The sequence below is a fragment of the Podarcis vaucheri genome (genome assembly GCF_965113315.1).
Source record: "Podarcis vaucheri genome assembly, chromosome: 5".
NCBI classification, from domain to species: domain Eukaryota; kingdom Metazoa; phylum Chordata; class Lepidosauria; order Squamata; family Lacertidae; genus Podarcis; species Podarcis vaucheri.
In genome coordinates, this window is record NC_138763.1 from 44,794,296 (window position 1) to 44,818,785 (window position 24,490).

The following is a 24,490-nucleotide window of genomic DNA, read 5'->3' on the forward strand; positions in this document are numbered from 1 at the left end:
GACGGTCCAGGAATCAGCATGTTTTTACATGAGCAGAATGTGTCCTTTTATTTTATATAAAATGCATCTCTGTGTTACTTGTGGGGCCTGCCTGGTGTTTTTACATGAGTAGAATGTGTGCTTTTATTTAGAATCTGGGTTATTTGTGGGGCATAGGAATTCGTTCATTCCCCCCCTCCAAATATAGTCCGGTCCCCACAAGGTCTGAGGGACAGTGGACCGGCTCCCTGCTGAAAAAGTTGCTGACCCCCGCTCCAGATAAATGATCAGTTGGCAGCTGGATAATCTTTTGTTCTGGATCCTGCCAGATTGCCCTTGTCTTAAATGGGCTTCCTGCTCTGGGAGTTCTCAGCTAGCGGATTATAGAGCATGTTGCTTTCTTGCACAGTGGTGGTTCTATAAGTAGGAATGCTCTTCATGATAATGCTCTAGCTGTACCTGTAAAATTTGGCTCACAGACTGACATTAAGCCGATCCAGCTAGAAAGTGATGAAGAGCCTTTGACATAAAACTTCTTTGTATGGTTTCCTTACTGGGAAATTTCAGGCTAAGAATTTGATCACAGAACTCCTATATCTACACCTAGCTCCAGAGCAGAAAATTACTGTCAGTTCACATAATCAGAAGGGGATTCTTTCACTTGCCAAATAAGCTCCAAGTAAAACAGAAGTGCCTGTGTTTGAAAATTGCTTTCTATTGTTACCAGTGATTGTAATAACACTGTCAAGTATATAAATTTCGTACCAGTATTCAGAATGCAGCAATTCCTCATAAACCATTCATGAGCCAAACATTTTTCATTTACTAATCTGTCCATTCTCCTTGGGTGACTGTTGATATAAAAGAGGGATGGAGAATCCAGTGGCTAACATTTTCTTCTCTCCAGGCAATACTCCCAAGAGGAATCAAAAGCGACATGTCCTGCCCTAAGAAACCTGGCACTCTGTGTAGTATCTACTTGGGTGTCATGCATGCCATTATAAAACTAGTCAAACTATTGCAGAGTTGCACTACACCTGTTTCTGCCTTGTGCATCATCAGCACAAATGACAGCTGAGATTGGTTCTCCGTGTCCTGTGCTGTCAGTGTTTGAAACTGAAAGCTGGCAGCTGATTTCCCAGACCCTTGGTGCTACTTAAGGTGCTGACAAGTAGGGGGAGGAAACCCTCTGTGTCAGTTGATTTGAATGGCAACTGACTCAACATGGTATTGAACAGGAAGGATAAATCTGGGACAACAATACATCAGTTTCTGTGCTTGCTTATCTGTGACGGACAGGATTCTAATTAATCAAACGCTTTCTTTGAAGACTTTGAGCAAGTATCTGCTTATGATAATGTAGTTGCATTAAAAAAAAACTCTTTTCATTCTTTTCTCAGCTCTGATTAATCTATTGAAGTTTCTCTTGTCCAACGAGACTGTTTTGCTGGCAAAACACAACATCTTTACATTGGCTCTCATGGTGAGTTTCTTTCTTGGGGATAGTGAGAGTTAACAGCACTGAATTTAAAACCTAGGAATTAGTGTGGAGCATGCCCACTCAAAAACACACACCAAAAAAACCAGATAGTGATCTTATTGGAGCCATTCTTAGAAGTTCTGTTCTCTATCATGGCATCTCTGTTTTTCTGTGTATCTGGGTTGGGAACACTTATTTTTGGCTCAAGCTGGAATTGGATTCAAGGACTTTTCCTGCGGCTGGATATCTGTTTGGAATGTCAAAGCATTTGGGCAAGGTGTTCAGTGGAAATGTGAGAGAGGGAGGAAAGCCCCTTCATGTGTATGTTATTGACTGTTGTGCTGTGTGACAAATGGATCTGTCACTGCTTTGGGTAACAAGTGGAGTCTGCTCAAACAAACAAATGAAGCAGTTGCACTGTATCCCCATCCCCTAACAAGACTGAACATACTCAGGAATTCAGCCAGCCTGGAACAGGAACCTTGTACTGGCTTACATGGGAGAGTGGGAGTTCCCCAGCAGAGCTGTATAATGTAAGAGGGCTCAGGTTTGGGCCCGGTTGCTAGATAGGGATGTTCTCGAGAGTGGTAAAAGGAAAATGCCTCCCCCAGCACACCCCACTGCTTTTCTTCCCCTAGCCTAGAAACAGCCCTGTATAGAGCAAGAAAAGGAGGTGTGTTTTTTTAACCCTCTCAGGATACTTGCTTCTGTCCCTAAGCTCTGTCCTCTCGCTATTAGGCTTTGGCAGACTCTCTTCTTCAGTCCTCCAATTTCCTTCCTTCCCTCACGGGAATGATGCCCGCTTTCAGTGTTTTGGGTGGCTTATAACCAGTTTTTATTTTTATCCCTAAATTTATCAGGGAAAGAAAAAAAGTGGTTTATAATCAATTGAGGTGAAACACTTGTTAGCTACAAAACACTTGTTATCTATAAACACTTGTTATCTACAAAAATTAAGTAATGACTTCTTTATTTTAAATGCTTAGATAACTGCATATATTATATGGCACATTTTTCCTGTAGTAATTCCTATAGCTTTTGTTTTTGAAGGTGGTAAACCTGTTTAACATGTTCATCACTTATGGAGATACCTTCCTTCCGACTCCTAGCAGCTATGATGAGCTATACTATGAAATCATCAGAATGCACCAGAGTTTTGATAACCTGTATTCTATGGGTGAGTAGTGTTGGATGACTTGGTTTGCTGTTGACAAAACACACAGATATGACAGATAAACTGTGTGGGTGTGAGAGAGAGAGCAATTGTGTACGATGCCTGATCAGCATGTGTGCTCACTGTGTGGCTGTCAGTTACCACATGGATGTGAAATAATTCTGTTCGAAAAGGATAAAGGTTCCTTGTTCTTGGCAAAGGACATTTTGAAAGCGACTCTTCAGGAGCAGACATCCAGAAACGATGCTGTTTGGGTACAGAATTGCCATCTGGTTCACCTGTGTATACATGAAAGTGTGTTTGTTTGCTATTGCCAGGCATATAATATTTAAATGGTAGCAAGGCGCACGGTGCCCTCATTTAGAGTGAGCCAGTCTGCCGTGCGCAGAGAGTTCCCAGCTGGGAAAATATGCCTTAGTCTCAGGTCAGAGAGCAAGCGCACCCCCCAGAGCCAATCAGCAGCAGGAGTTGGTGCTGTAAACAAGAGGTGAAAAAAGCATTTGATGGATGCACAACAAGGAACTCACTGTACAGAATAGGGAGCACGTAGGCCTGCTAGCATCCACAGAACCAGGTCAAAGCCTTAGAAGCAGTTGGAAAACAACCCCCCCACCCAATACCCTTTTTAAAATAGTGCAGCAAACAGTCTAGATCTGTAAATGATGTTTTTGGGTGGGGGAGTGAAGGTGCAGAGAGATGCAGTGAAATGCTGTAGAGCAAATACTTAGTAGGGAGGCAGAATGAAGGGGAGGAAGGAATGCTGGCAGGGAGACATAACCAAGGAATTATATGAATTCACTTACCTCTGAGTAACACTTTAGAAGGGCTGCCTATAAAGGGCCAGCCCTCCCTGCCTCCCATTGCTTTCCTCTCCTCTTAGAAACATTAGTCTGGCAAGCATATAATAAGGGTTAAATAGTCATTCATAAAAGGGACGTAGTTGATCCACTCACACAGCATGATAATGTTAGAACAGTTACATAAAACTCTTCGAATAGCCTCTTCCAATAAACATCAATAATAACTTTAAAACAAAAAATTGAATGTACATGCATATTCAAAGTGAAAACAAATAAAAGGAAAAATGTGTTTTCCCATATTGTTTCTGCTGTATGCTGAACAGTGGAGGCAATAAGCTTCTTAATATTTTTGTTTATATGTTGAGCAGTGTAGAAGCAGCACAGTGAAGTTCCAGGAAGGTTCCTTAGGTTGGGATGTGTTTTCGAAGTCTTATCCTCCTTATTATACTACATGCACATTCTTTACTCGTGGTGGTGGTCACATTTGGATGATGCCTGTACTTCATCTAAGATTATTTATATTTTTCTAATAATTTGTTTAGTTACTTGATTACCTTGGAAAATGTTGTACTGTTGTCAGAATAGGTGCCATAGAATGTAACCTTCCTTTAATCTTTTTTCTTTCAGTTTTGAGGCTATCTACCAACGCTGGCCAGTGGAAGGAGCCAGCCAGCAAGGTGACACATGCGTTGGTCAACATACGGTAAGAAAAGGAAAGTTTTTGTTACTCATTTGTGCATTCTTGCTTTTATTCCCAGAACATTTCATTTTTTGTTGCAGTATAGCATGCTGGTTGGTTTCTCAGCCAGGATATTGGGGTGGGGTGGGATATAAACCTGAAAGAGTCTTGTAGCACCTTGCTCCCCTCCCAAAAAAGTGCTATGTTGCCAAGTTTGCTGAACATGTTCCCACTTCAGCAGCGATTGCTTTTGTAAACTTAGGGGTACAACAACTCGTTTGTTCTTTAAAACGGGTTAAGGTATGCGTTTCAAAATACATTGTTTTCTAAGAGTAAGATGTAGACTTACTTTGGATAGTCAGGGGCAAGGTGTAAGTATTTGAATGCATCTTTTGCAATATTCTTTGCTGTTCCCAGAAGTTCCACTTTTTAAAGCTATGAGCAAGTGCCTATGAGCTCATCCTCATAATATCCCTGTGGAATGATACATGATTCTGCTGGTAGGGGGGCTGATTGGCTAATGGGTTTTCCTCCATACTGAGGCTCTTACATCTCATGGGGCTTACAGGGGCTGCTGGAATCAATAGTGGCTGGCATGTTGGGTGATGACCTTGGGAGCCTGTCCCCAAGGTAATATTTAAAATGAAAGATTGGAATAAAAACCAATACTTAAAAGCAGATTATGGCCTGAAGAGTATTCCTTTCTCAAGGGGCATGCAAACAACTAATTGCTAGAGCCTGCAATTCATCTTTCTTGAGAGGCTGTTTGAGAATTTGTGTCCCTTGCCTTTTCGTTCAGCAGCAGTTACTGCTGAAGACTGGAGACTAGCCAGGTTGGGAGAGAAGTTACTTTTAAATGTTTGGGGGTTATGTAACTGGAAGTTTAAAACTGAACAGCCCCATGATTCACTAAGAAGTACCAAATCTTCCCCCTTGAGTTCCCTAAGAGCTAGTCATTTGTGTCAGGGTAAGAAGGATTAGAAAGTCAGGCACAGAAGTCATGCTTCCCCTGTGACACAAAACTTACCTTTGTTGTGGTGTCTCCAGTTTCTTTGCTCAGGAAGACAGCATGTGGAAAACAAACTCCCTCCAGGCATTTTCCAAGTAATTTTATGTGTCTGTAAACCACCATTAAAGATTCTCTCTGCAGGCCTGTGAATTTCATGTCCTTATATATAGGTTCTGCAAGATTTACTCTGCTGCGCTCTTTATTTTTCATGAACAGAGTTAAATGAAGCTCTTGGGGACTGATAATGCTCTAAATGTACCAGCTGAACAGGCAGTCATAGGTAGGGGGTTGCTATCTAAAATGCCATAGAAGATTGAGCCTGCCCTTGGCATGGTCTGAATCTTTTGGGCGGGGGCGGGGACTGCTTAGAAAGGTCTCTAGAATTGAGAGTAGAAACAAAGTGAATTATGCTTGCAAATTGGAGGGATGTGACTGGAGAACAGTCTGGCTGTTATTTCCTCTGCAGGCTCCTTGACAATTATTTACTATAATTGATCTTCTTGGACAATAGGAAAACAGCCACTAGACTGTATTAGCAGTTTTGCAAAGAGAACGATCCTGCAAACCTTTTTGGTGTTAGACTGTTTGCCCAACTAATACTTAAGGCTGCAGTCTTAAACCTGTTTATGTGGGAGTAAGCACCACTGAATTTAATAATACTTACTTTTGAGTAGACACAGTTAGGATTGCTCTGCAAATTCGTTCCTTGCATTCCACGTCTATAAACTTGCATGTAAAACTAAATTAACTTGAATGAGAAATAGTTTCTTACTGATGAATTTCTTACCTGGCAAGCATTGATTCATTATATGTAGTTTTGAGAGGTTAGTTTGCTAAACTATGATAAGTGGCATACTCTTCCCTATTAATTTGTGGGTTTTAGTTTTGACCCACAACTGTTTTGATGGAGGTGGCCTGAAATTGCTGGAGCATTATGCAGATATGTCGTAGTTGGTTTATTTAGGGCTTTCTTAAATTTGTCTCTTCATTTGGAGGTAGTGATGGTAGTTCTGTTCTTCCCTCACTTTCACTCTGGAGATAGATGTTAAAGCAACATGATATTGCATGGGAGGTGTTGGCTTTACAAATCTTTTCTTGCGTATCTTTTAACCCCAACCTCTTCGCTTCTGTTATTAGAGCTTTTCTTTGACTTACTGTGATTTTTCCTGATCTGTTCACAGGAGGGTAAAGTTCTGCTCTTGTTTCAGAGTGCTTTAGACTATAGAGTCCAGGTTGGTTGCATAGGCCAATGTACAGTTTCTTTTTATTAGTTCAGCTTATTTTGGATGGATGATTCTTTTTCCTTCATTTTTATGCTTCTTTTAAAAATAGAAATAGAATACAGTTTTCCTCTATTTTACAAATGGATTGTGTAATAGTGGGAGCCATTTGGCCATAGGAGGAGGAGGATGATGATGATGATGATGATGATGATAATAATAATAATAATAATAATTTATTTATATCCCACACCTCCCTGGGCGGCTTCCAGCCAAATATTAAAATATAGTAATACATCAAACATTAAAAGCTTCCCTGAACAGGGCTACCTTCAGATGTCTTCTAAAAGTTTGGTAGTTGTTGTTCTCTTTGACATCTGGTGGGAGGGCGTTCCACAGGGTGGGCGCCACTACCGAGAAGGCCCTCTGCCTGGTTCCCTGTAACTTGGCTTCTTGCAGTGAGGGAACCACCAGAAGACCCTCAGTGCTGGACCTCAGTGTCTGGGTAGAACAATGGGGGTAGAGACACTCCTTCAAATATACTGGACCGAGGCCATTTAGGGCTTTAAAGGTCAGCACCAACACTTTGAATTGTGCTCGGAAACATACTGGGAGCCAATGTAAGTCTTTCAAGACTTATGTGGCCACTCCCAGTCACTAGTCTAGCTGCCACATTCTGGGTTAGTTGTAGTTTCCGGGTCACCTTCAAAGGTAGCCCCACATAGAGCGCATTGCAGTAGTCCAAGCGGGAGATAACCAGAGATAACCAGAGCATACAGTACATCATTTGAGGCATTCTTCAGTTTAAAAAAAAAAGGGGGGGGAATCATTTCAGAATGTTTTTCTAGTTTAATGCAGGGGATCATTTTATTCTAAATTACTTAAGGGCAAGAGAAGTCACATTAGTGATACCCAAGCTCTGTTGGAGATCTTTTAGTAATCTGGTCCTTGTTGATTGCTCAGCATTTTCCCACTTTTTCCCATATAATACCTTTTGTGCTTGCATGTTATATTTTTTTGTTCAAGGTCTTACATTTTGAGTACTATTTTACACCAGATGTTTGTTTTCAAATGATTTTGAGGCAAAATGCTCTTCTCCTTACCTTCCACTTTGTTTGTGCCATTGGTTTAGTTTAGCTGATTCTAGTATTAAGTAGCCTGTAGTGCATTTTTGTTTGAACTTTTGATTTTCCAAATCTCGCTAGCAAAGTAAATGGCTCAGTAAAAGACGACATATCTTTAACTCACCACCATCACCACCTGTGCACCCCTAACGCTGAGATTTCAGTAGGCATTGTCCATAGACTTTCAATACTATCCTTGTAGTCACAGAGGCTAGAAGCTTGCTTTTAAAAAAGATTTTAAAATCTATCATTTTCAGGAAGTTGAATCCTCTTCCCAGCACTCATGTCTCCATCTGCATAGCATGATTGTGGAATATATTTCCGTCTGTCAAAATGGCAAACCTGGCAATGTCCAGTCACCCTTGATTGTTGCAGAATTTACCATATTTTCAAGTTGCATGTGGTGGTTTCCTATGTAAAACGACTGGCTGCGTTGGTTGAGGTGCTCAGCTGTAAGGTCGATAACTGGAAAGCTGACCTTCACTTCCGTAAGGAAATAAGCAGCTTTCCAGGCGATCAATTTTTCCAGGCTAATGAGCCCCTTTACATTAACATCTTGCAGGTTTGCATTTAATGAGGCTTTTATTAATGCAGGGTTTGAAAGGACATCCTCTGATTGCTTACTAAGTGATGGAGGTGGCGCCTGAATCATTGTATTCTTTTAATAGACTTTCTTCTGATCAGTAATTTTCTCAAGGTGAATAAATAGATTAATCCCATGATTAATAGATTCAATTGCTCCATTATCCGTAATGCAGTGACATCATTTAAGGTCTTTCCCCCCACTGAAACATTTTGAAATTGGCTAGTGAAGTCTTTGCTATGCTACCTAGGCTAATAGATCTTTGATGTTTCATTTGGGTAATTGTGTTTCTTCTGGTGCTGTCCATTGTGGTGTCTCTGCCTCAATGCTGCTGCTTGCTTTATTATCTCAGAATGCAGAGTTGCTCTGCTGCAGTTGCTCTTGTCAGTCCTCTTCTAATACACGAGGCCCTGCTGCGTTCAGCATTGTCACGAGAGTGATTAGTGAGGTGCGGCTGCTGTTAGAACATAATTTCTGCATGTGTATATAATGGATATGCTAGCTGTCGGGTTGTGTTGGCAGTAGTAGGGCTGTAATTTTTTGAAGTTTAAGTGATTTAATATTCAGGTGATTTCTCTTACAGAATTTGAGAGGTGATCATATTATAGTTGGGCTCAGGTGCTTGATGAATGTAAGTCAAACTTCTAGGTAGTTAACGTGATGAAACACAGGGAGGCTGAAAGGGCTACCCTAGGATGTTCATTATTATCCCAGCCTGTTCATTGTATATGTACCAGTTCAGAAACCTCATACTTGAAAGTAAGAAAAGGTCTTGCTGTTAAACATTTTCCAGATATCACAATAATTGTTCTCATTTGGGGTCCAAACCTAATCCAGTGCAGGATCTGAAACTATTGGTATTGTTAAGGGTTTCCTTTCTGCCAGAGTGTTTTTTCCCCCACCTGTCCATTCAAATTACTTTGGTGTCCTGGGAATATGGAGTGTATGAATCTGCCTGTTCCTGTGGATAGCAGTGTCCTATACTGCCACATTGCATAAATGGGCACATTTAAAGCTAGATTTTCCCTTTCACCTTCTTATACACCTTTTTCCTTAGGTGCCTTTTGGCTTCATCAACACTGATTGTTATGCCCCCATAATAAACTCCATCTAGTTGCAGTATAATGACTCCGTTTATATTGTTCACTGAGGTGCGTTTAACAGTAATGACCTTTGGCATACTGTCACAGCTAATCTAGCTTGGTTGATCTCAAATTGCAGGATAACAAAGAGCAGCCAAGTGGCTAAAAATGCAGTCCTAGTTGTTGTTGGGTTTATCGCTGAGATCTGGAATAGGTTCTAAAATGCAGTTGTAGGAATAGGATAGAGATATTTTTTCCCCTCTCAGATGGAACGGTTTCACATAGATTCTCTCCCCCCCCCCTTTTGGACGTTGTACAATGGGGTATGACATGGGAAGGAGAAGAAAGCAGGCAGGAGGGGAAAGTAGCAACAGGCTCTTGAGGGGAATGGAGAGGTAGCAATTTTGAGAGGCTGCTTGGAGCGCCTCATGAAATGTGGCTAATGCATTTCATAGAGAGAGAAAATATAGTGCTTTCTCCCTCTGCATTTCTTTTAAGTGAAACATGGTATATGTGTATTGCCTTAGGCATATTGCACAGTTGGTGTAAGAGGCATTTTGTGAGCTGCTTTTGATGCTGTGTATATTTCATTGGTTAAAAATTCCTTTGTAATATATTTCTGCAACCCCCTGTAACTTTCTTAGCTACGGAAGCAACTTAAAGTGAGTTTTTGGCAGGGTGTGGGTGTGCAATGTGAGGCACAGAAGAGTTACACATTGTTACTTTTACACATATAAATGGCAAGTCTAGAGATAGGGAGCCCTGACTTCCCAGGCCTTTTCTTCCCCCTGCTAGCTTTTTAAATAGGTATCTTTCAAAGATTCATTCCTTCTGCATATCAACACTTCATGAAGTGGCAAAAATATCTGACCAAAATATTGTACGTTGTTATTCTACATCTTGTGTCTCCTTTTTTATTTTTAAGGATGTCTGCTTCCACAAAGGTGTGTGGATACTGTGGGAATTGGTGTTCATATAATATCTTGGGTTTCTGTTATGGCAGCTGGTCTGCCCTGTGCAGGGCTAACTCTCCTAATTACATAGTTATGCAATCACAAGCAAGCTGTGAACATTTGAAGCTCCTCTTATACTGAGGTGATTGGACTACTCTGCCTGTGTCTGTCGACCCTGACAGCAGCTTTCCTCCCCAAGTTCAGATACAACTATCTCCACTAGAGCACAAATTCTTACTACTGCTCTGAACAACATTTATGGACAAAAATGGTTTCAAACCAGTCCCAAACTCTGGTGTCAACTTTCAGCTAAGCAGGAAGTCTGGTTATTCTTTTTTTGAAAAAAATAATTTATTTTGCAAATAAATTTATTTTGCAAATAACAGATGGAAAGAGAGAGACAAAGAGATAGAAACATTGCCAGCTGACATTAACAATATTCCATCAATCCTAACTTAAAACATAAAGGCTTAAACATACAGGGATTCCTTGTGTCCAAATAGGTTCCAAAATCAGATGGATGCTTACAAGCCGTGCAGTGGAACATAGAAAAGCCAGTGGGAACTTCAGACCACTGAATAGTGGAAAGTCCAGGGTTTATCTTTCCAGACTTGCAATATAAGTTTCTTAGCCACCATAAGGATTTGTGAAATCCACTTTTGTTGTCCACCTGCTCATCCTCTGACTAGTGCTATAATTTAAGAGTGTCTGAACACCCACAGATATAAAGGATTTTTCCAGAACAGAGTTAAGATGAACAATAATTTCTGAGCAGCAAGAAAACATCCTGGGACATATTATACCTCAAAGAAGTGTTTTTAGCATTGCATTGCCAGCAAAAGAACTAGCCAGTTTTTTTCTGATAAAGGCGTGCTGTGGAGTTCAATGTACTCGGAACACCAATGTTTGCTGAATAAATTTCAATTTTAAATCTAACAAAACAATACATATAGATGCTAAAGCAACTTTCCATCAATTGAAGTGAATGAAACACTCTAAATCTATATTCCATGCATCTCTTAAGTTCCTGAACATCAATTTACAGCATTCCAATAAACTTTTATAAACCATTATTATGAGTTTAGCTTTCTGTGCAGATCCAATTATTTGAGGCACTCAAAGCTGATGGCCCATAAATCGACTCTAAAGGGTGCTGCAGTTGGATATATTGCCCTTCAGGTCTAGTGGGTTAGTGGTGGTGCTGCAGTTGGATATATTGCCCTTCAGGTCTAGTGGGTTAGTGGTGTCTGCACCACAAAACTGAAAATGACAACAATTTTCTATCTGATCCTATTAACTGGTCTAACATATACAGTGGTACCTCAGGTTAAGTACTTAATTTGTTCCGGAGGTCTGTACTTAACCTGAAACTGTTCTTAACCCGAAGCACCACTTTAGCTAATGGGACCTCCTGCTGCTGCCGTGCCGCCGGAGCACGATTTCTGTTCTCATCCTGAAACAACATTCTTAACCTGAGGTAATATATCTGGGTTAGCGGAGTCTGTAACCTGAAGCATATGTAACCTGAAGCATATGTAACCCGAGGTACCACTGTACATCCCACTATCAACCCCTTCTACAAAAATGAGGTTAATCTAGCTGTCCTTAACCACTGTTAGTGTTGACGTAGACATAACATTGAATTGAATTGAAGGGCAGACAGGAATTTATGCTCCAAAATGGCAGGGAAGGAGGAAGGAGATAATTTGGGTGTATGGTTCCCCATTTCCCCCCGACACAGCTCCTTTTGACTGAAATAAAATTCTGCCTTTAGCTGGGGACTTGAGCATCAAGAGCAGATGGCCTCCAAAGGAAGAGCAATCTTTTTTCCAAGCCAGTTGGACTAATGATTTTAAACGGGGTAGCTGAAGAAATAAAGCGGAAGGCAATATGCTTTGATGTATCCATGCAAAACCTGTGGAGCTACCACCTGTTCTTTCAGCTAATCTCTCAGAACAGTGCAGCTTCATGTGTAACTTCTCAGCAGAAGCAACCTAAAACCCTGTTGTTTTTTCTTCTTCTCGGCATATTTTGCAGTTAGTATTTACATAAGAGATAATATTTCTAGCAAGTCAATCCTGCATTATGTGGCTTTATTATTAATTATTTATATAGTGCATAGTATATGCACAAGCCTGCTCAGTACTTTTTCTTGTTGGTTTGTACACTTCTAAGGTAGGTGGTCTAAGCTAGGGGGTGGTAGTTTCTGCTGTATAAATGAGAAATTGAGCTCAAGATGTAGGACTTGTAAGATTTGCATTGTGTATTAACAAAACCTTCATTCAGCAATCTGTATAACATGCCTAGTGGTGTTATTTGCCTTCATTTGCACCATTCCACTATAAGTTGTGTGGTGGAGCCGGGAGTTGGGCAGGAGGCTGAACTTTACCCTCACCCACTTCCACTAGAATCTTTTTTCACCTGATTTCACCAGGTGTGGCTCATCTATTTAAAACTAATCTTTGCAATTCTTAAGGACTAGAAACTTGCTTTTCTAAAAGAATTGCTTTTTATTGTTTTTATTTATTAAATTTATATACAACCCTACATCCAAGGATCACAGGGGTGGTTTACAGTGTAAAAAAATACAAAACTGAGATTCTTAATAAGTCAAATTCTTCGCCAGCTGCCATGTTTTAACATGTTTATACATAAAGATGGGTGAATCAGCATATTTCTAGTCCATGTCAACTTCATGTGCGTGCAGCCATAGGTCAATTTCATCCTGTCCGCCCCTCCCCCCCGGTATAAATAGAAATGCACAAGACAATCATGTATAGCTTGTATGCATTTTATACATTTTCACCTGCATTGCATATTGAATTTTCCTGCAAAAATCCATTTTGAGTCATATTTTGGGAACCAAAGCTGTATTGGAAAAATTGGAGAAGTGCATAATCTGATTGATAGCTGCATTTCATCCACATATAACTGACCAACTAATGACCAACAAATCAGGTCATTTCACTTTAAAATCTAATTCAAATGAATTTCTCTTTCTTCCTTACTTGTCCATAACATTACTGTTTTGATAGTTGCTCTAAGACTCTTGATATGCTGTCCAGAATATATATCCCTCTGAATTCTAAAATTATAATGACTTCGCCTCTTTTGGATGTGAGATTGTCTCTAATTTAGAGATAAGGAACCTTTTTTCTACTAAGGGCCATTGACTCACAGGAAGAAAAAAAAAGGGAAAGGTTTCATGGTTAATTAATTAAAGGATGGATTGACCCCCTCCCCCCAGTGGGTCAGTGGTTGAAGAACACCTTTGAAATTCAGGTTTGCTGTTAGTTGCCTGATCCACAACTTCTGAACATCTGAATGGCTTGGGCCATTTAAAATGTGTTTGTGGGAATATGATGTAATGTGTTGGAATGGGTAATGGGGAAGTGGGGATGAAAGAAACAAGCATATGCCTGAATCTAAAAGAATGTACAGCTTTGAGCTTGTAATTGTTGAAGAACAGGCTTTTTGGCAAACTTGCTCTGCGACCAAAAGGACTTTGAAAATTGCTTTGTGATGTGCATTTGGGATGTACTGTTCAAAGAGACTCAAATTCCACTGGTACACTCTTGTTTTTAACTTATATTTACATATCTAATTAAATGTTTAAATGCATCTCAGACTAAACCTATATCTCAGAATTCAGATCTTGTCGTGGGAGTCTTTCAGTGTCTGCTAGAAGTCGGTCTATTTTCCCTGCTGAAGAACTGTGGTATTTCCCCCAGGATCATTCTTAATGGAGTTCAAAGTCAGTCAAATTCATCCCCAAGGATCCCCATGATTCCATGTCTCTCTCCTCCCTCCATTCAGTGATTTCACTCCTGTCATGCTGTGCTCAGCAGGTTTATATGCTGCCTATGGCTCAGATAAATGTTTGTAAATTAAGAGGAACCTCTTGGAGTAGAAGTCTCAGAGGAAATAGGATCAATCTGAATGTCTTGATGAAGGATCTCTGGAAATGTAAAAGTCCAAATGTTTGGGGCATATAGAAACAGGGATTGCAATTAGAGATTTATTTAGTACATCTTTAGTCTGAGGTTTTAACTGGAGACTCCTAGACCTATATCAAATACTGGTCATTTTTTTGCTTGTTGTTACTAATTAGCATGGTCAAAGCTATAATTATTCATTGCCCAAAATTATTGCCATTGGAAAAAATTATTGAGTACCATTATTTGAACAAGTGGCAACAACCAGTGCAGATGGTTCTGCTGTCTATCAGATTACCCAATAATTTGGATGATAGCTTCCCTTTCTGCTGGTTGGCTTCTTTCCACATGTCTCCCTGGAAGAATAACAATTGCAGTCAGATGTTAGGCCTGTTTTACGCTAGCTTTTGCTGTGTGTGTCAAAAAACTTCATGAGGCACTCCACCTTGAATGCCATTAACAAATGTATTCATTCTATGATTTTTCTGCTCATAGCCAGATAAATCATCTGCCAAATTTCCCAGAGCCTCTTGTTGGTTGAGATGTAATTGGAAGCTGATACCCATTACAAGAGGAGGGGAATCATGAGGTGGTGGCTTTTCCTTTTGACAAGGCAAGGCAGTTTTCCAAAAGCCACCTTACCAGGGTAATATACTATCCCCTGCTTCTCTCTCACACCTGGTTTCTTCTAAGATGGTATGAGTGTGGCATAGTTGAAGGATAATGGCAGAAGACAAATGGCAGCCTGATCCTATGCAAGTTTACTAAGTTCACTGGGCTTACTGAAAAATAAGGGTGCACAGTCTGTCCTGCAGTCTTTGGAAGTCTCTCTGTTCTATCTAGGCAGATAAGAATGCTGGAAGAAATGAGAAAGTAAAGAGGAAACCCACTTCTTCCTTAGTACTCTGCAACTTATTTCATGGGGATGAGCCATTTTAGAGTGGTGTATTGCTAAACATGACTGGAACCGCTTCTTAATCTTATTCCAGCAAAACCGAGTCTCCTGACTCAATATGGAAACTTTCCATGTTTAGGGAGTTCTCCCGCCCCATGTTCTTACTGTGTGGTTTCAGCACAAGGCCAGGAAGTACAGAGGCAAAAGCTCGTTTGATCTCCACAATATCCACGTACCACCAGCTCCTATGGAATGCAGCTGAACACGATCTTATCATGTTCCTGTTGCTGTCTGCCTGGGTTATATGTATGCCTGAATAAATACATTTTCGCTTTCCAGCTGGCTTTGAACGTCTTGATTCAAAGATTGACTTTCATAGAGAGGTTTTAATTGCAACCCCCTCCCTGTGCGCCAGTAAGAACCAAGCAGTTTCTTCCTTTTGTTGCTTAAATGGAAAAGAACAGCAAACATAATTGTTTTACTCCTGGTACCCTGAGACTTGTGTTTATTGAATAACAGACACTCCGGTATCCAATAATGTTTTAATTAATAGGTGATAAAATTGGGGTGTGGGCTGATTTTGCTGAAGAAACAGATTTGCAGTTTTGATTCCCCCCCCCTTTAGGACTGGATCAGCTCATTAAGTACATCTGCTCATTAAGGTAACAAAGTGCCTACCTTGATTGCCAACAGAAAACAGTGATTATAGTGACTGGCAGAGCTCCAGTCCCTGAGATGAACAAGAAGATTAGAGGAAGGAAATGGCCCAGAGATAAAAGCAAAGATTACAGTCCCATGTACTCAAGAGGACATTGCAGAGTGCAAAGGGAAGATGGCTTTCTAGTTAGATGTGTAGGCTTGGGTGCCGATCATTCAAGGAATGCCAGTCGGCACAACAGGGAATAATTTGTCACCAAAACACTGGCTGCAAGGAAAGGGAATGCAAATTAAATGAGTCACCAAATGAATGTTTTCTTTTCAGTTGTTAAAGGTGCCTCATAAGCCAAGTACCTGTCTGTCTGCAAATGCCAGCCTATGGGGATAGAAAAGTTTGGCTGAGCTAGTTCCTGTCCCCTGGGAGTTAATGCCACCTTATGAGATACTGAAGAATAGAAAGCAATGTTTTCCCTAAAGCCTGTATCTATGGAGACTGGAGAACATACTCTGGGTTCAAAGGGCCACCCACTGACTTGCAGTTCTGCTTGGCCTACTGTCTTCTGCAAACAGAAGTTCTCTTTGCCAGTAGTGGGGTGGGCATGTGTTAAGTCATGGTGTGTTACCTTTAGCAATGCTAATTGGAACGAAAGAGGCCTGTCAGATGTTAAAGCTGCTGCTACTCATGGAAACAGGCGTCATATAGAAGTCCAAAAGGGCAAGGTATGTGTTGCTTTCAGTAATGCGTCCTTTGTGCTCTGATATATTTTTTGCACCAGGGACTGATGTTTCTTCAAGAAGCTGAAATTCTGTATGAAAATGAAGGCTTTTTTGTCATATGATTTATATTGTCTGTGATCAGAAGGAATCTGAGCCGCAGGGCACCAGCGACACCCCTGTTGGACATTTTTCCTAAGAGATTATGAAAGCTCAAAAAAGGTGTTTTCTCACTGTTGATTAATGATTAATTAGACCAGTGCCATCATTTTGTGTATTAATTACAGTCATTATTTTCTTCCTCATTAGTTAAGAGGTTTCCTTGGTTGTTGGGGAGATGCTGGAGAGTACCTGCTGTCTTCACAGCTAAGGAAATGTCAGCCTACATCCAGACCTCCTAATATCAGGTTTATTGAACTGTGAGGAGGATATTTATTAGGTGAAATTAGAAATCCTGATATGCTTGGAGGAAATAGAGTTGGTGCTGTGGACTCTAAGGGACGGTAAAGGCAGTAAACAAGGACTAATGATATTGCTTAGGCTCAGAATAAGGGGAAATGTACTGCCTGTACCTGAAGGGTTTTCTACTGGGTAAATTAATCCAATACTTGTATGTGTGTGTGCACTGAGATGTGTAGGCGATAGGATACACATGATGTGTTTTGCATGTTAACCTTTGTGGAGTCTCCAAGGCTTTCAAAGAAACAGGTTGTTATTAATGCGTATGCAAAACAGAGGTAAAAGGTAAGGGAAGTGGTGGCGCTGTGGTCTAAACCACTGAGCCTCTTGGGCTTGCCGATCAGTAGGTCGGCAGATTGAATCCGTGCAATGAGGTGAGCGCCCATTGCTCTGTCCCAGCTTCTGCCATCCTAGCAGTTTGAATGAGTACCAGTGCAAGTAGATAAATAGGTACCACTGCAGCGGGAAGGTAAACAGCATTTCTGTGTGCTCTGGTTTCTGTCATGGTGTTCTGTCGCACCAGAAGCAGTTTAGTCATGCAGGCCACATGACCCAGAAAGCTTTCTGTGGACAAACACCGGCTCCCTCGACCTGAAGCAAGATGAGCGCCACACCCCATAGTTGCCTTTGACTGGACTTAACCATCCAGTAATCCTCTACCTTTTTAAAATGCAAAGCAGAAGTAGCTTTTATTCATACACATTCTCCCTTAAGTAATTATTTAAGAGCTTGCTTGTGATTTTGTGCCTTAGTTGATTTCTCCCACCCCCACTTTGGATTATGAACTTTCTGCATTAACTTTTCATAGTCATCTGAGTCGAGCCAGTCTGATGCAGGTGTGCTCTTTCAGTTTTTCAGGGCAGCGTGCCTACCATATGCTAGTCATGATTGTTCTAATTGTTTAGCATTTGAAATACTTTTGTTGCCTTTCAGTTTGCACAGAGATAATTGCTGGCAGGAGAAAGTCATGCTTTCATAGCATGTGTCTCCTCTTGTAGCTTCTGCACTGTCAGAAACAGTCAGCTGCAGCCATTTAGGAAGTGTGTGAACCAGAAGGCCAGAATGGGGTAACTTACTAAATTTAACCCTGAGCTGAAATCAGATTTGAAACATTTGATCCTTTTTTGTTTGGATCTCTCCTTGTCCAAGTAAGAACAGTGAGACCTCACTTTCCCTCTGCACATTGTGTTCTGTGCAATATTGTGTTCTTGCACCTGGCTGCTGTACCTCAAAATTAGGGATTGCACGTTGAAAGCTAATTCATGCCACCATAAAGAGATGCCAGTTTACAAATGCTTTAAGTTTCTGGGGTTTTGATTGAAATTAGTGGCATATTTTCTGCCACTTTGAGAAACTGGTAAGACTATCTGAAGGGAATTTGGGAGGTGCTGCTGTACAATTCACATTCATATCCCATTTAAAAGGTGGTTTTGCAACCCTAAGGTGGTTTTGCAATCTATGAGTGTTCAGGGCGATGACAAGATGATAAATTCCTGGGGTCTGTTAGACTTCTGACCAGCCCAAGGTGATGATTTCTGATTTGAATTTATCGGGAATGTAAGAGGGAGTGGTTTACTGAGAAAATCGTGAACAGATGAAAGGTCCCTCTTTTACGCTAGTGATTTTTCTCTCCCACCTTCATTTTGGATTTATTTTCATTTGCTTCATTGATAACCCTTGAGGTCCCTTCCAATTCTATGATTGTTATAGCCATGTGTGAAAACATTACTCTGTGAAATATTAATTTTTAAAAGCGGGCTATTTGCAAATAGCTTTTTGTAGTTATTTTTAAAAGTTCACTGAATAAAAAGCTAAGCTCAGAAGAAAAACTGGAGCAGTTGCCTCATTCTGCCTCTTATCGATGAGCTTGTCAGCATGTTGGGTCTTGTGGATGAGCTCCAGCTTTGAAGCGTAGTCATTTATGAGAGAAAATTAGCCTGAGTATGATTAATGCTATGCCTGACAATCTGACAGGGAGCTCCCTGTTGACTAGCAACAGTAATTCTGCATTTCCTCCTATGAAAGATTCATCCATGACTGAAAGACCAAGCACAGTTCACATACAGCACTAAGCCCAAATCATAAGTTAACTGCAAGTTGTCCCATAAATGCTCAAACACACCATGTATTGTTTTTCTAAAGCTTGGACTGGTTTCCATCTGCTCTTGCTCTTTATCTTTGTAGCTTGATGATCCTGGTTTTGGTGATCAAACTGCGGTTAGAAAAGGTGATGAATTCATGTAACACTAAACTGTAGTTAAAACAAACTATGATTTGTAAGCCGACAACAAACCACGGTTTCAGATAGTGATTTATTGTCAGCAAACAAAAAAATAGTTAAGCTGCTGGGCAGGGTTCAAATGATCAATCAAACCATGACTTTGCTGCATGTGGCTCAAGCATTGGAATACCAGTTAAAGTTGTATTAAAATTAAGTTAGTGTGAATTGACCTCCAAGGAAATTAATGTCTTACCATGGGAGGTAGATCTGTTTTTGGCTCCTGGGACTTTTCTCCTCCATTTTTTAAAAAATGCATGTCCATGTAAATTCCACTCCTGTGTCTTACATGTTGTTGTGAACTGGGATTCTGTTGTTGTTGTTTCAATTTATATACTGCCCTTCATCTAAAGATCACAGGGTTATATACAACATTAAAAACTTAATTTACATAGTATAATAATAAAAGACAATAAAACAATATTAGAAAAAATAAATAAGAATCCCCTCCCATTTAAAAGGCCATAGATCAGGGGTGTCAAACTCAAATTCATCGGGGGCCGCATCAGCAGTTTGGTCACCATCAAAGGGCCGGTTGTATCTGTAGGACTATGTGTCCACTCTTTATTATCATAAATTATTGCCACTGCATTCAATTATATTTATGTTTGTGTACATGAAAACACACACACCCCACACTCTTCCCCACCGGGCGACCCACCGCTCACCTTAGCTGCCACTGAAAACAACGCCGCTGCAAGCGCCCTGTCACGTCATCGCCGCGAGCCGCTGGCCGCGCTTGCGTCCTTCCCCCCCCACCACAGAGCGGAGGCTTCCGCTGGCCTAGAGCGGACCGGAAGGGCAGGCGGGCGGGGCGTCGCCATGGCAGCTGAGGGCCGAGCCGGCCAGCCGGCAGCGTCGACGGGGACCGAGATGCATGCGCTGAAGAGGCGGGAATAAAAAAAAAGCGAGAATAAAAGGTGAAGGCCAGCGGCTACATGGGCCACATGACAAGGTCTGGCGGGCCGGATTCGGCCCGCGGGCCTTGTGTTTGACACCCGTGCCATAGATTGTTTAATGGCAAAAGGCCATTTTTGCCTGGTTCCATAATTACATGTCTTTAGGCACTAGGCAAGCCTCTCTGGGGAGAGCATTCTACAAATGGGGAGCCACAACAGAAAAGGCCTGTTCTCATGTTGTTACCCTCTGAACCTCTCAGGGAAGAGAGACACAGAGAAGGGTCCCAGATGACAAGTGTATGGGGAGAGGCAGTCCTTAAGATATTGAGGTCCTGAGCACACATGTGGTCTAATGTGGGTTCTAATGTGGTCTAATTGGGTTCTGTAATTTTACATGTGGACATAATAGATGGACCTCTTCTTAAGCATGAATCCATTTCCACTGCTCGATTTTTGAACAAAGGATCTATTAATTCAATACTAGTTTCTGGCTGCACAGCTTTTATCCTCTTTGCTCTGACTTGAGCACCCAGGATATTATTTTGGATGGAAGCTGCTTGTAGCTGAATGTTCCTAGCTTGATCTCCTCATTATTCTTTGGTCAGTGGCACAGCTTGGTGGACTGCAGGAATCTGTCATTTGAATTGATTGAGAGTGACAGCAGGGCAGGGAAGAGGTGGCGGAAGCTGCATGTCTCTTGCAGTCTTCACATCTGGCTCCTCTCTGATGAATTCAGTGAGCTTCGTTCGGATTAATCCATTATAGCAAGATGTATTGCAGTGTTGCACTGTGTATGGCAAGACAGAACTGGCATTGCTGCTAGGATTGGATTTGCTGTGCAGATGACTAATTGTCCTGTCACCTTTTACTGTGTGGTTAGCCTTAAGTTGATTAGCTGTATAACAAAAGAGAGAGGACAAGGCAACATAACATATTGGAGAATAACATAAAATCCTGCTGAAGAACAAGAGATTTTAATTGGAAGCTTGGTGGATTTGGTCAGCAAGAACACTTTGAGAGCAAGTGTTCTCAAAGTTGCAAATGGGTGTTTACAGCAGGAGCTCACTGATACCCCACATCCACCTAGGCTACCTTAGATTCTGCAAATTTGGGTTACATTCCAAAACTTACCAGTTCTTAAAGTATCTGCTTACCTACAACACTCATTGACCTGCATCTCTTGCAGTCAGAGGAAGTAATGATAGGCAGTATTTTAAAATAATAATAATAATAATAATAATGTGTCAAATTGAACAGAAGGGGAAAAACCTCACAAAGATTGGTGATTTTGGTATATTTTAAATATTAAATCTGAATGATGTTCATCTTCCCAAATTCTTAGGTATAGCCATTACCAGCCTATTTAAATTCATTTTAATCATTTGGGAGATCAGAACAAAAAATGTCAGGATATGTTATGACATCTGGGCACCAGCAAAATTGCCCATTAGTATACAAAGTATGTGATTTACAATTACCCATTGGCATTAATTTAGACTTAAACAGTTAATCATATATCTTGAGACACTACCAAAGTTATTAATTAATAGTAATTCATCCACATACAAAGCTAATTTAAATTCTACTTGCTTGTGAACAAAACCAACATTTGCCCTTGCGATTTAGGAGAGTGGTATAATATTCTAATTCACTTCATGTATTCTTGAGGAAATCAAAGTTTTTCCAAAGAAACAAACATAAATTGCCAGTATATTTTGTCAAACACCTTTTCAGTGTCCAGAGAAATAAGTGAAACTGGATATTTGGTACTTCCAAGGGCAGCAGCTTTGTGGGGTTTGAGCTTCATTGGAGTAAACCTTTAATTTCATTTCCCCGTAGTTCTTCCCTTCCCTTCTGCAACTATTCATACAGTTGAGTTAAGCACCCCAATACAGCCACTAAAGCTTTAAAGAAGGGTGGGGAGAGTTATGTAGAAAATAAAATCTTTGCCACAAGGAAAAATTCTTGCAATTGTATGGTAGGAATATGAGGAGACAAGACAAACCAGCTGTAAAGTGAACTTGAGGAAACGAATGTTTAGTTAACCATCCTAAGTGGCCAATCATCTTCTGTATTCCACCCAGTGCCAAATATCTTCCCACTCTCATCTAGAAAACTGTCCTGAGGTCTTATGATGAAGGGTGATATATAAATCAAATGAATGAATGAATGAATAGAAAAACAAAAACATTTATTTCTTACATTTGTATCCTACCTTTCTTCAATTGTGAAATCCAAGGTGGCATACTGATGTATTCTGTTTCAATAAGACTAAACCAAACAATTATGAACTGGAAAATGGGTTGGTAAAGAATTGATTTATGACATGCATCCTACTAGAATTCAATAAAGTAGTTTTGGTTGGGAGAATTCCTTTGTGGCCTCCTCTATCTTTCTATGTATGAGACCCTGTGCAAAATAAATTAGTTCATGAAAAGCTAATGCTGAGTTCCTGGCTTTCTTCCTTTTCTGCATTAGACTACATGAAAGATTGCTGTATTGGTTGGAAGGCTCTAATACTGTACTCTTATTCCTTGGTGTTTATCATTGCTTTAGTATATAGACCACACTCATTCTTTCCTGGCGGTCAGAAATCACTCTTCTGTGTGGACTAGATAACCACCTCAAATGTAAAGTCTGTGATCATCTGACAAATTGCTTGGAATACATTACTGGTGATAAATGCAATCTCCTTAAAGGGAAACCTATTCATTTAACATAGTACTTCCAGGATTAATTGCTTGCCAGGCTAAATTGCTCCATAAAAGTGCACACTTTTTTATCCAGTTTCTTCATGGCATGATTAGTTAGACCATTCCATGCTTTGTGTGCTAATTACACTGGCTTTTTCTTTTCTTTAATTATTATTAATTCTTACACAGCATGTTTTGCTTTTAGTTTTTTGGCTGCTGCTTTAAAATCGTATTGCTGTTTCCTCTTTAAATATCCTGTTGTGCTTTAGAAAACAGAGGAAGCAGCTCTACAAAATGTAGGCAGAGGGCAGCCCTTACTTCACTACCAGTTAGCAGTATTAGGAGCCACAGGGTGCTAAATACTTCCATTTTATTTTCCACCCAGATGTCCTCAAATTTGCATACCAAAAAAATAGAATAAACAATGTTATTTCAAACACAGAGTGAGAGCAAGAGCAGCAGGAAAATAATCAACACCAATGCGAGGAGGGAGAGCAAATAAATATTGAAGGCCTGTTGAAGTGAGACACTCTTCTCTAGATGTCAGAAGGTCAAATAAGGAAGGGGCCAGATGATCCTACCAAGTTTGTGTGCTGTAGCCAAGAGGGCCTTATCCTGTATTCTTTCCAGCTGCACATCTCACACCTGTAGAAAGCTGAGCGAGGCCTTTCCTGAAGACCTCAACAGATGGGCAAGATCAGGTGGGAGCAGGCTGTCTTTTAAGTAGACAACTTGGGAACAGAGAGGCTGAGGAATGTTTATTATGTTTGCTCTCTGTAACTGTTAGCAGAGATTGTATTTGATGGAATTATTTTATAATAAGACACAAAGGTATTTCACAGTGCAGTTCCTATACAGATTGGGCATCTCTCACATTTTTTAAGAAAGACTTAAAAAAAAAAATGTTCCCCAAAGCTTTTGATACAAGGTGTGAATCAGAGCTTTCTATTTCGGTGGAATCTGATAGTAATGTAGTCAGTATTTCTAGTTGTTTCAACATTTATATCTTGCACTAAATCTTAGTTGCCACTTAAGACTTTGTGAAGGTAAGTAATAGTGTCTACTGGATTAACCGCTATGCACTTGCTTATTGACACTCAAAGAACACTAAAAGGTTAATGAGACAGGACTTTCCTTTGCAGAAGCCTTGTTTCTTTTTTTGGCAGGATTTGTCCTTCTTTGTGCTTGATAATTTTATGCTTGCCAACAATTTATCTGGAATATATGTTAAGCTAACTAGACTGCCATTTTCTGGATCCATTTTTAAACATTGACATAACTTTGAGCACCTTACAGTCGTTTTGTACAGAGGCTGACCTTGTTATATATTTTTGTGAGAATACGAGCAATTCTGCATTTGAGTTGTTTAAGAATTCTTGGAAGGATACCATCTGGGCCTAGTGACTTGGTTCTTTTCAGTTGTCAGTAATGTCTAGAACTTGTCACTACTATTTGCCTTGATTCCTCAGGCTCTCTTCCTGAAAATGGCAGTTCAGGCATGGCTATCTGCCCTACATCTCTGAAGTTGCACAGTTGTGGAAAGAATGTACCTTGTAACTTCTTAAAAACAACATTTGAGTTGACTATTGCTTGAATCCACAGATAAGTGAATTTTGCAGAGCTACAAATCCAAGATAAATATAAGAAGAAAAGCCAAGAAATTAAGAAAAATCCCTAGTATCTAGAAGAGCACCAGAAAAACAAATAACGTATTTTTCACTCTATAAGACGCACCAGACCACAAGACACACCTAGTTTTTGGAGGAGGAAAATAAGAAAAAAAATATTCTGAATCTCAGAAGCCAGAACAGCAAGAGGGATCGCTGTGCAGTCAAAGCAGCAATCCCTCTTGCTGTTCTGGCTTCTGTGATAGCTGT

General features: G+C 40.4%; 1 protein-coding gene across 7 annotated transcripts in view; it reads left to right on the top strand.

Moving 5' to 3' along the window:
- Nucleotides 1-24,490, top strand: part of ARMH3 (armadillo like helical domain containing 3) — a 126,774-nt gene that overhangs the window by 52,307 nt on the left and 49,977 nt on the right. For all 7 annotated transcript variants that reach the window (XM_082223437.1, XM_082223441.1, XM_082223442.1 and 4 more), the window contains 3 exons: nucleotides 1,380-1,462; nucleotides 2,510-2,636; nucleotides 4,061-4,136. In XM_082223437.1, coding sequence (XP_082079563.1) covers nucleotides 1,380-1,462; nucleotides 2,510-2,636; nucleotides 4,061-4,136 — 286 coding nt within the window. The remainder of the gene's footprint in view (nucleotides 1-1,379; nucleotides 1,463-2,509; nucleotides 2,637-4,060; nucleotides 4,137-24,490) is intronic.